The 12,230-nt window shown below is 29.6% G+C and overlaps 1 protein-coding gene across 1 annotated transcript; it reads left to right on the top strand.

Moving 5' to 3' along the window:
- The first annotated feature begins 9,701 nt into the window (after positions 1 to 9,701).
- LOC127244342 (uncharacterized) lies at positions 9,702 to 11,677 on the top strand. The gene is made up of 2 exons (XM_051264825.1): positions 9,702 to 9,869; positions 10,874 to 11,677. The coding sequence occupies exon 2, from the start codon at positions 10,877 to 10,879 to the stop codon at positions 11,330 to 11,332; it is 456 nt and encodes a 151-aa protein (XP_051120782.1). The 5' UTR covers positions 9,702 to 9,869; positions 10,874 to 10,876; the 3' UTR covers positions 11,333 to 11,677.
- Positions 11,678 to 12,230: the final 553 nt, after the last annotated feature.

Below are 12,230 nucleotides of genomic sequence, written 5' to 3'. Positions count from 1 at the left end.
TTTTAGCTGTGGTTAAAAGTTTGATTTTAGTATTTGAAATGAGGCATATGCTTAATAATTAAATTACGACATAATCCATATTTGATTAAAAACGAATTTAACTTGTACATTGAAGTGTTTTAAAAATTATTAGATCGAACCCAGTGTTATAAATGGGTTTAGATAATATACATTTTTTACCCGTTAAAATTGTATCAATTTTTTTTTTTTTATTGTCGATTAAATATTTAATGCATAATACTATAATTATTTTGCTATTACTTCTTCCATCTCAATTCAAAAGGAGTTTTTGATATTTTTGTCATTTTGATATTATGTATAAAGTAATTGTATGTGTAATGATATGTTTGTAATTTAAGTAAAACACAAGAATATATTGGTATTAGCGTATTAATAACAACTCTAGAGGTGTTGTGCAAAGCATCAGGATGGTATCTCTTCTTTTTTCTTTTTTCAATTTGATGATTTGGCGGGATATCCATTATGGAGATTCCACTATTGTGGATTTGCTTAGCCGCCTGGTTATAGCTATTGTGATCCATATATTCATTTATAGCTATTGTGATCCATATATTCATCCTTAGTACCGTACAGGATCATCGGTCTATTTGCTACCCAGTTTATCTTGCGGCGGCATCACACAATGGTGTATGTAGCATCATTGTTGCACCATTTTATGATGACAGCAAGGTAAACTAGGAGTTCTGGTGATCCTTGATAGTGTAAAGCTCGTATGCTGCGGTCATACTCACACTTTTGCATGTCCTGCAAATTCTTCGCACTTTTGTATGTCTTGTGTACTTAATGCATCGCAAAACATGCTTTGGAACTTACCAGTTTTGGTGATCTTTAATTCTATATGAGAATGATCGCAAAAGACAAAGTTTATACAACATATATCACCAAAAATAGTAAATTCAAAAGCATATTTTCCAATTCATAGGTATGCAAGAAAGGAATCCATTTGTTCCCTAGTTTATCTTGCGGCATCACACAATGGTGTATATAGCATCATTATTACACTATTTTATGATGACGCAAAGGTAAACCAAGAGTTATGGTGATCCTTGATAGTGTGCAGCTCATCTGCTGCGGTCATACTCACACTTTTGCATGTCTTGCAAATTCTTCACACTTTTGTACATCTTGTGCACCTAATGCATTGCAAAACATGCTTTGGAACTTACCATTTTTGGTGATTCTGATTCTACATGAGAATCATCGCAAAAGGGACAGAGATCACCAAAATTAATAAATTCAAGATCATGTTTTCCGATGCATTAGGTATGCAAGAAAGGAATCCATTTATTACCCAATTTATCTTGCAGCATCACGCAATGGTGTATATAGCATCATTGTTACACTATTTATGATGACGCAAGGTAAACTAGGAGTTATGGTTATCCTTGATAGTGCACAGCTCGTCTGTTGCGGTCATACTCACACTTTTGCATGTCTTGCAAATTCTTCACACTTTTATACGTCTTGTGCATCTAATGCATAGCAAAACATGCTCTGGTACTTACCAGTTTTGGTGATCTCTGATTCTATGTGAAAATGATAGCAAATGACAAGGTTTATGCAACAGAGATCACTAAAAATAGTAAATTCAAGAGCATATTTTTCGATGCATTAGGTATGTAAAAAGAGAATCCATTTAGGGGGCCAAGACCTAACCGCCCCGCATGACCAACATCATAAGCATACAACCTTCCTTTCTTGGTCATAGCATGCCGCCACATGCGACTTTCTTAATAACAATCCCATCCAGATTACACATCTTGGCAAGAGTTCTTGTCTGATACACATGGTTCGTCTAGAATAATTTATTTTATTGGTCTAATTTACACACTATAAGATTCGTCTTCAATTTATCCTATGACCCCAGGTCTAGTCGCCTTCATTTTATATAACTCTAGTATCGTATTCACATGAAACTTGGGTAATCTTCACAAGTTTTGGAGCTTCATCAAGGAACCTAGCATAACCCTTAATTATATGTATCATGCCCCGATTATTTTTAACGAATGATACGGTGATAATTAGATAATATGATAAAATGTAGTCAATATTACAAGGAAATAAACATAGTTAATTATTATATATTTCGAAAATATTACAGAGATTTAGGATAGACCAACAAGAAAATTATTACATGATGTTTAGAACAGAAGAAGTACCTACTAAATAAAATACATATTTTTGCATAGAATACTTCACACATGTACGAACATAGGGTTCATACTATTTTATATTTATAATTTCACAATTAAATACATAGACAAACACATGATACATAATTAATATTCAAATAATTAATCAATACCATACCTAATTATTAACAAATAATTACTCCTTAAATATGAACCGACACAAAACATGATATAACTTATATTTAAATATAAACCAACACACTACATAATTAATAATTACTTCACATAATTAAAAGAATTAATCCCATAATGTTAACATAGACTGGTTGGCTTTTCGGATCAGGTTGGCATTATGCTCCCAATTTTTTTTAAAATATACATTATATGGACTAATTTAAAATTCATTCAAATTATATTATTTTTATCTCTCTTCTCAATAAATAAATATATTTATATTCATTCAAAATTTCCTATTTATTTGCAACTTAATTTATGGTAATCATAAATAAAATTATTTTTTATTTATTTATTTGTATTTGTATAAAATATTATAATTTACAAAATAGTATTCATATGATATGATATTTTATTAAAATAATTAAACACATATTTTCAATTTTTAAATCTTATATATACTACATTATAAATCAAATATAAATTAAATAAATTACTTTCAATCCAACTTTTAACTCAATAATCGAACCAATAATCAAAAGCAACTTAAAATTTGGCAATTTGTAACATAATTTGTCGTTACATCTTTAGGTATAAAAATTCGTTACACACATATCAATTACATCATAATCAAATTAGTGAAATTAATTTTTTTTTTTTTCTCTAACATGGATTATTACGTGTATTTTGATGCATAAGATACAAGTATACAAATCATGTCATACATATATAAACTGATCTAAATTTCTATGTCAGTCTTCTTTATAATAATTTAGTTCATCTTTCTTTCTTCTAACATAGATTAATTGATCAAAATATTTTATGTCCACCTTCTTTATAATAAATTAGTTTAATTTTTCTTCTTTCTAATATAAATTGTTATGTCTAGTTTGAGACGATCAAGACATACACTACAAGAAAATATCAATTTTGTAATGAGATTTTTTCATTCTTAAATCTATTTTTTTCGTTACTAACGATATTAGAGGCAGAATTAGGGATAAAATTACACCTACGTGAACTTTAGAGATAGAATTCTGTTATAAATATACTATTTTTTTATTTTGTAGTGATAAGTATATAAAGTGTAAATCCATCTAACTCCCAAGTTTACATACTTTTACAACAATCAAGATACAAGTATATAATTCCGATAATATATATATATAAGTATATAAAGTGTAAATCCATCTAAACTCCTAAGTTTGTATTTCGCTTCTCGATCTTGGATCTTGAAAAAAAATTTATCCTATTTTACTTCTTTCTTCTTTTTGTTATCAATCGTCTTCAAATGTTTATTAGAGGCTAATTATAAAGTAGGATTGTAGGTTAGATTGAGAATTTAATGTGATTTGGGAGCAAAGTGAAAGATTTAGTTGGTTAGAATTTAATTTGATAAAATTTTTGAAAGATAAGTAACAATACCCGAATAAGCCATAAATTTATATATAGTAATTATCATGCTTATATTATTATTATTATTATTATTATTACATGTAATAGGTCTCCCAAACTAACCATATTCATAATCATAATAGCCCCACGGTTGAAGCAAGCCGAATTGTGACAGCAGCACCATTTAAAAAAAAAAAAAAAAAAAAAACTTGAAAAAAAACTATGTAATTAAGTTATTAATAATTAAATAAAAAAAAATTATACCTGTTCCCGCTCAAAATATTTTTCAGCGGCTTATCATAGCAAGTCCCTTGAAAATCAGGTGGATTCTCCGATTTCCTAAAAAAAATCCCAAAAAAAAAATCCGGAACTTAAAAGTAATAAATCAAAAAAAAGAGAGAGAGAAATGGAACAAAGATATAAAAAATAAAAATAAAAAAAGGACAAGAAAACTAAAGAAAACAAAAATAAAATAAAAGTAAAAAGGAAAATAAATCGAAGAGAATGAAAATAAATGACATAAATTAAAGTTTATGCGGGGAAAAGAGAGGATATTGTGTTTCTTTACCTCTATTTTATCCAAATCTATTAATATCTTAATAAATTATCCATAATCAAATACTCATTTCTTTTCCGACATGGAGATTAAGAAAAAATTAATAGAAGATAAATATTTTTAAAAAAGATAAACAAGAATAGTGCATTGAGTTGGATGAAGATAGTATTATATATATATATTTTTTGAATTTTTAAAAGTAATTTTTTATTTATTTGTGTAATATTCAAAAAATAATTTTAAAATATGGGTGAAAACCTACGGGCAAACATTACTAGAAAAAATATTGATAATTGCAGAAATTTGTCGCAAATTTTAATCCGTGACAATTAAAAGTCACGGAAAGTAATTTCGTGACAAATTTATGTCACAACTTTTTACTTTGACTATTCCGCAAGTAATATTTGCAAAAAAAACTACAAACAACTTTCCGTGACCATATAAAGTAATGACTTATGTAACGAAAATGTCCAAAAAATATTTCTATTCCGTGTCTTTTAACTATTTCGTCACAAAAATTATCACGAAATTTTTTCTTGACTATTTTAAATTGCGGCAAAAATAATCAAACTATTTCCAGCATTTTAAATTATTACAGATATTGTCATAGTATAATTTTGTGACTTTTTAAAATCAAATGTCACAACATAAGTAACAAAAACAACTATAAATTTTTCTTATTATTGTTCGTAGCTATTCAAAGTAATAACAAAATAATAAAATCATCTTCAATATCTTTATTCAATATCGTTCATAGCTATTCAATTTTTTGTTAAAAATTCATGATGATATATTAAATAAATATGTATATATTTTTAAAAGATAAATTTATAATCAATAATATTTATATAGTTAAAGTATAATAACAAACAAAAAGTAATACTTTGTAGTAGATAGTTAAATTGACATGACAGGTGTGTAAGTCTTTAATAAATATAAGGTCACTAGTAGTGAAAATATATATTTTTTTTTCAAAAATATAAAATCACGGAATTGTTAAAACTTTCGTTAATATAAAGTCACAGGGGTGTAATAGTATTATTTTGTAACTTATTGTCACGAAAATGTCACTATGATAAAATATTCACGAAATTTTGTTGCAGCTTCTGTTGCTATATAAAGTCACGGACATGTCATGGTATTATTCATAACTTATTGTCACATAAATGTCACAACTTAAAAAAAGTCACCAGCAAAATTCCACGGAAATGGTTCCGTATATTTTTCCGTGACTTTTTAGTAAAAAGTCATCAATTTGTATTAAAAGTGTGACTTTTTTCACCGCAACTATAGCCTAATTTTCTAGCAGTGAAAATATATATTTTCAAACCATATATCACTTCTAATCACCACTTGCACATCAAAACATACACAAGCAAACAAAAGGAAATGATTTTGCTTTTTTTTTTTACATTAATCTCTACAACTTAATTAGAAGATTTTCATTTTCAGGCGTAAAACATATTTTATGTTACAAATTTTTGGCACTTTTATTACTAGTTATTTATGATCATATAAATATTATTAAAATATTTATATTATTTTTTTATATATATATATTTTGTGATAAGAAATATAGAATATTTTTCTGTTAAAAAATATAATAATCTTCTTGTCATGTAAAAGTGGTCAATAATTATTATATTTTGTATTTTATAGTAAAAAAAGTATAAAAAAATACTAATTACTTAAAAAATTGAAAATATTTTTATGAAAATTAAAAAAATAAAATAAAATAATGATAAGCATAAATTTGGAAAGACAAAAAAAGAAAATGCAAGAAAACCGTATTAAAATTATGAAACTAAACACATCCCAAAGTGTATTATTATCTCATAATTGAAGTTTGAAATCATGACATGTCTAGTTTTATATGTTTTCAAAATTTGTGGGTTTATTTATTTATTTGCTAGTTATTAGAAATTGTGAAGTATTTTTTGAGAAATTATGACGTTGTTTTGGTAATGTATATTTCAAAAATAATAATAATAATAAATAAATAAATAAATAATAATAATACTATTTTTTTTTATTAAAAAATATGTTTTTTTTTTCTTTTTTTTTGGGAACAATGTAATAACAAACTCAACAATTTTATCACTATCATTGCTAGTACATACATTACAATTAATCACATTCTCTAATGAATTTCTCAAAATACCCTATATAATTTGTGCTTGTTTGGGGGTTTTACTTTTGTGTTCTTGATAAAATTTTTAATTAAAATAATTATTTGATACTATATAAATAGAAATTGACGTATTAAAATTTATGAAACTAAACACATTATCCCAAAGTGTATTATTTTCTCATAATTAAAGTTTGAAATCATATCGTCACGCATGAACAAAGTCTAAACAATATGTGGAAAAGATCATAGAAATTGATACGATTGTGATGACTATTGTACTAGAATGAACAATATATACATATATGTATATATATATATAGAGAGAGAGAGAGAGAGGTGGAGAGAGAGAGAGAAGAATAAAATTGTAGCAAGATGGACACGTGCAAAGTTACAAGCCAAAGAAAGACAAGAAGAAAGAAAGCACTCTCTAAGGCCAAAAACAATGAGATGTGTTCTCCTAAGTATCATCACTTCCCAACAACTAAATACACAAATCCAAAATATCTCCCTTTTCTCTCTCACTCATCAAACTCTCTCTCTCTCTCTCTCGCTACAATGGAAAACTCATCATCCTCATCATCATCATTTTCTTCATCATCCTCATCCAATATGACAAACCCTAAAACATCAAATGATCAGCACAAAAACCCTAATCCCACAAACCCTCCTCAACAAGATCATCATCATCACCACCACAAACCCCTTTCTCACTCTAAACCAACAACGGACATGACCACCATTAATGCTGTTCATCAGGGCCTCGAAAACTCGGCCCTTCGCCGCCCGCCGGAGAGATGGGGAATGGAGGGTTTTCTCCGGGACTGGATCCAATGCCCGGCCTTCGACGCCTTGTGGGCTTCTAATAAAGAAGCCGATGTCGCCAGAGAAAGCCTCGCCGCCCAAGCGTCGGCTAGGAATCGAATCATACACGATCGCCTCGACCATCACTGCAAGAATGCAAACCCTACCCCGCCTGGCCCTCGCCGTGATCATATATAGACATGGAAGCCATTAATTAGGTCTTCAAGATCAGACATTTGATTCATTAATTGGTATGGAAGTTAGTGAATCTTAGCTTAATGTACTGAGATAGATCTTGTATGTGTGTGTGTACATATTTATTTGTCTATAACTAGTTTGCCATTTTGTCCTCTTTATTAATCTATCTACAAGAGTCTTGATTGTAGAGGATTAATTTGATGTCGATTGTTGATGAATTATATAACCAAAATTTACAAAACATGACTCTTAATATAATTAGGGTTGTATATATATATATATATATATTAATGTGGGAATCCGCGATCTTTATGCACTTTGATTTGATTTTTTTTTATGACGTAAAAATTCACAGTTATTACTCTTCTTAGTGCACTCTGGATAAATCATTCGCTCTTGATTTAATTAGGGTTCGATTTTTCTTGATACTATGGATCAATGTATGGTTGATCTTGTCAATGGAGGAAAAGAAATGTCCATAGTTTTCATCAATAATTGAAAAAAAAAAAAAAAAAAAACAAAACAAAACACGAACACAAATACGAACATCTAATTATCGATATGTCATGACTTCATCATTGATACTTCGACAAATTCATTGCTTGTCTCGTTTGTAGGCTATTAAAATAAGTAAAAATTCATCATTCGCCCAAAATAATATATATATATATATATATATGTACTTTCTTATCTTAAATTTTAGGTGACGTTACACTAGATAAATTTTTGAAATTTTCATTAGCCTTGAATAATTAACAAAATTATAGCTAACTCTAACACAACTTCTTATACATGTATCTAGTATGGCTCGCTATCAAAATTTAACATTAAAACTCTTGAGGGCACATATAGTTGTATTCTTTTTAGTGCTCAAGAATTTTTGATATTTTTATTATTAGTTACCGAGAGTTATAAAAGTATTTTGAAGAGAAAATTAAAGCATTTTTACTAAGCAATATAAGTATTTTTAAATATTACCAGTCCGAGTTTTTTTTTTTAAAAAAAAAAAAATGTAAAAATATCTTCCAAGTAAAAATTAACAAACTCATTAATTTATTTAAGCCAACATTTTGCTTAACCATAATCATACATTAGGGTGTGTTTGTTTATGGGGTTTAGATTTTGAGTTGGGATTTAAATAGTAAAAATTTTGAATTTGAATAGTTGTATGATGTAATATAAATAGGGGTTGATGTAATGTTTTGAAAGGAAAATTGATTTTTTAGTATAATATAAAAAATGAAACATAAGTGTTTGATTTGATATTTTTTAAAAAAAAAAAAAAAAGAGATAAACAGTGGATTTAAAATCCAATTCCCCGAACAAACATTTGATTTTCCTAATTTAGTAAAGCTTTAGTGGGCCCAATGGGCTGCACTATACTGGCTTTCCTTTAGCAATTTAATATGAATAAATTTTAAAAAATGCAAATATTTACTTAAATGGTGACAGCAGCCATTGAGGAGGCCATTTGTCCATTTGATGTTTATTGGCTTGTAATGAGGCTGAGAGGCCATTTAATAAATATAATGCTTTCTTTCTTAATTAAATTATATATAAGTTTAAAGAATAATAAATTTAAAAAAATAATAATAATAACATAAATTTGACGGATAGGATATATTGTAAGAAAAATCATATAATTTTATAAATTATGTATAGTAAAAAAATTTAATAACTTTCTCTTCTAAAGTACTTTCTTTCTAACTTACATTCAATCTTCAAACTCTTTTTATTATTATTTTATTTATCTTGCTAGTTCTCGCAAGTCGCATATATTATTAAATTAATTTTTATGAAGAAAGCGGACAAAGAGTAATGCAACTCGTGAGAAGATCCTTTGTTTGTTTGCATATGCTAGGTGGTTTTTCTTTATATAAATAAAAATAAAAAAATTGATATCATATTAATAAATATTTAATAGTATAATCTTTCCATTCTAAATTAATATTCAACATAGTATATTTTAAAAAATTATGTATATGTATTAAAGTTGTGAATTTTCTGTAAATTTAATGGTTGATTATCGATAATTTTTCCTAATAAATATTATCTTTATTAAATTTTATTTAAAATAATCTAAAAATACATAACACGTCACAGATTATTATTTAAATGCCGAGAAGAGAAGCCACTTTGCAACAATGGCGGCGCGTCGACAGGGGCAATTTGGTCTTTCACTATCTATTATATATAGATTTTATTTATTTATTATTGTTGGTGCTTTTCTCTGATTGGCCCATAGAAATGACCTAATGTCTCAATAATTAGCCAAATTACAGACTGCAAAGCAAATTGCTCTTTTCCACTTCCGTCTATAAATTCAGGTTTCCTCTAACTTCCTCGGCATTTCCGCCAGTTGATCTTCGGCAAACCCCCGCGCAGAGGTGAGGTGAGAGAAGAGAGTTCGGCTGAATCCGGGAATCGAGTTTGGACGAGATCGGATCTTGCTTGGAACTCCGTAAGTCTTCGTTTCAGTCTTTGGATCTTTTTCGGTTTATTGTTTAATTTGTGTCTTTCGTCGGTGTTTGTTGAGGAATTTTACGAGTTATGTCTCTTCGGTTTGAGATTTTCGCTTTGTTTGCTTTAACTGAGCTTTCGATTTTTGCAATTTTGTGCAGAGACTGTGTTTGTTTTCATTTGTTAGGTGTGAAATGATCCAATTTTTGGTTACTAGCTGTGTTTGTTTTAATTCGTTAGGGCTGAAATGATCCAAATTTTGTTATTAGCCGTTTGTTTGAATTCCTGTGTTTTTGCGGCTCTGAAAGGAACTTTTCATCAGTGGACATTAATGAAAATTCGTTTGGTTCATGCTATTGATGTGATTGATGGGAATGTTTATTTATCTTCCTCATTAAACGCGTAACATATTCCGTTTCAGTATTTGCTTTCAGAGTGAGACTCAACGGTTTTTCCTTGCAAGGAAGTGAAAATTTAGAGAATTTCCAGAGGTCACTGTATAATTTTCAGTATTTGAATGTTTATGTGCTTACGTAAGAAACAAAGGCGATGAATTCTATAATTTTCTAGAATACTTTTCGCCATATTCTGGAGCCAATTTATACAACCATTTCATTGTGCTTTCTCTTTCAATACATTTTTATCATAAACTGAGTAGTCAAGGATACTTTCTTCATTATTTCTTTATCTTCCCTCCTATGTTTTTATGCAAACAACAGTGCTCAGGTTTCAGTGAAATTAAATAGTAAATCCAGAGTATGCTCTGTAAATTTTGATTTCCAGTTGAAAGTAATTAACCCTACTATGAACTTGCAATATGAGATTATATAGGGAAGCTTAAACAGTTAATTAGATACAAACCTTTTCCATTATTGGTCAAGACAGAACTAACTTATGGTGAACAAGATTGATCCCAGATGCTCTTATCATGTTATGTAATTATGCAGCTAATGACATAGTTGTGGAATACATCAAATCTGATCTGTTTCCGCTGCCCTTTTTCAGGAAATGGCGACAGCACCGCTCCCCGCGACCTCCATCCTCCAAACAACTCCACAAAGACAACCAACGAGCGCATTCATCAAGGTTCCGACCTCCTTATCCTCCAAAAGGAGCACAGCCAAAGCCTTCGGACTTTCAGCCAAGCCCACCTTCAGAACATACGCAATGGCCTCCTACAAGGTCAAATTGATCGGCCCAGACGGCGCAGAGTCTGAATTTGAAGCACCCGACGACTGCTACATCCTCGACTCTGCGGAAACTGCCGGAATCGATCTTCCCTACTCGTGCAGAGCCGGCGCCTGCTCCACCTGCGCCGGAAAACTGGCGACCGGATCAGTCGACCAGTCGGATGGATCGTTCCTCGACGACAAGCAAATGGAGGAAGGGTACCTTCTTACGTGCGTGTCGTACCCGACGTCGGACTGCGTCATCCACACCCACAAGGAGACTGATCTTTACTGAAATATAAGGTAAGAAGAGTGAGCAGAAGAGTATTTTAGAAGACAATTCCTATGTTGTTTGGACATGAAATGGAGATGGAAGGAACTGTGTTATGGTCTTTTTTAGCTTCCTATTTTCTTGAGTTTGTTTCTTCTCTGTTTTTTTGCTGATTGTAATAAGGGGTTGTCACTGTCGGCCAAAACCACAAATACTGTCTGCTCCTCAATTTGCTTCAGGTTTTATGCTTCTTTGTGTTGATGCAACATGCCCGTGTTCCCTTTGAACACGGGCGTGTTCATGTGTACGAGCAAATGTTGCAGGCCGCATGTCAAAGTTATGCCAATCTAAAAAATTATTGTTCAACTACTTTTTACAGTTCCAGTAGTTGTATAAGATTGGTAGATGTCTTTTCAACTTATTTTAATGCAAGCAAAAGAAATCATTGGCTAAGATCAAATAAATAAATAAATAAATAGATCATTGGGATTTAAATGCTGAGGCCATTACCATTTCCCAATGGAAGCTATAGTTGACGATTACCTATTTCCGATACATGTCTAAGGGTTAGCAAAAGTTCAATCAATGTTATTACTACCGTTAGGGTGTAAGACAAGATAGTGTATATTTGACAACAATATAATTTCACATAATATATAATATTCCTTCCGTTCTGGTGCAATATTGTCGTCTATTTTTTACAGTTAGATTTTTTAATATTAGTATTACAATGGGTTGTAGTGAAAAAGACAAAAATGTTTCTCCTATTAGTAATTATGTAATATAAAAGTAATGGCATTTGTATAATACAGTGTAAGTTGAAAGGGTATTTATTATGTTAGGTAAATAGTACAATTACTAAATTAAAAAATAGTAACCTTATGAAAATGAAAAATGGCAACATTTCAATGGACGAAGGGGA

This window comes from Andrographis paniculata, unplaced genomic scaffold (assembly GCF_009805555.1).
Source record: "Andrographis paniculata isolate CXL003 unplaced genomic scaffold, ASM980555v1 Contig9END, whole genome shotgun sequence".
Taxonomy (NCBI): domain Eukaryota; kingdom Viridiplantae; phylum Streptophyta; class Magnoliopsida; order Lamiales; family Acanthaceae; genus Andrographis; species Andrographis paniculata.
This window is presented reverse-complemented; position numbering and strand designations above follow the sequence as displayed.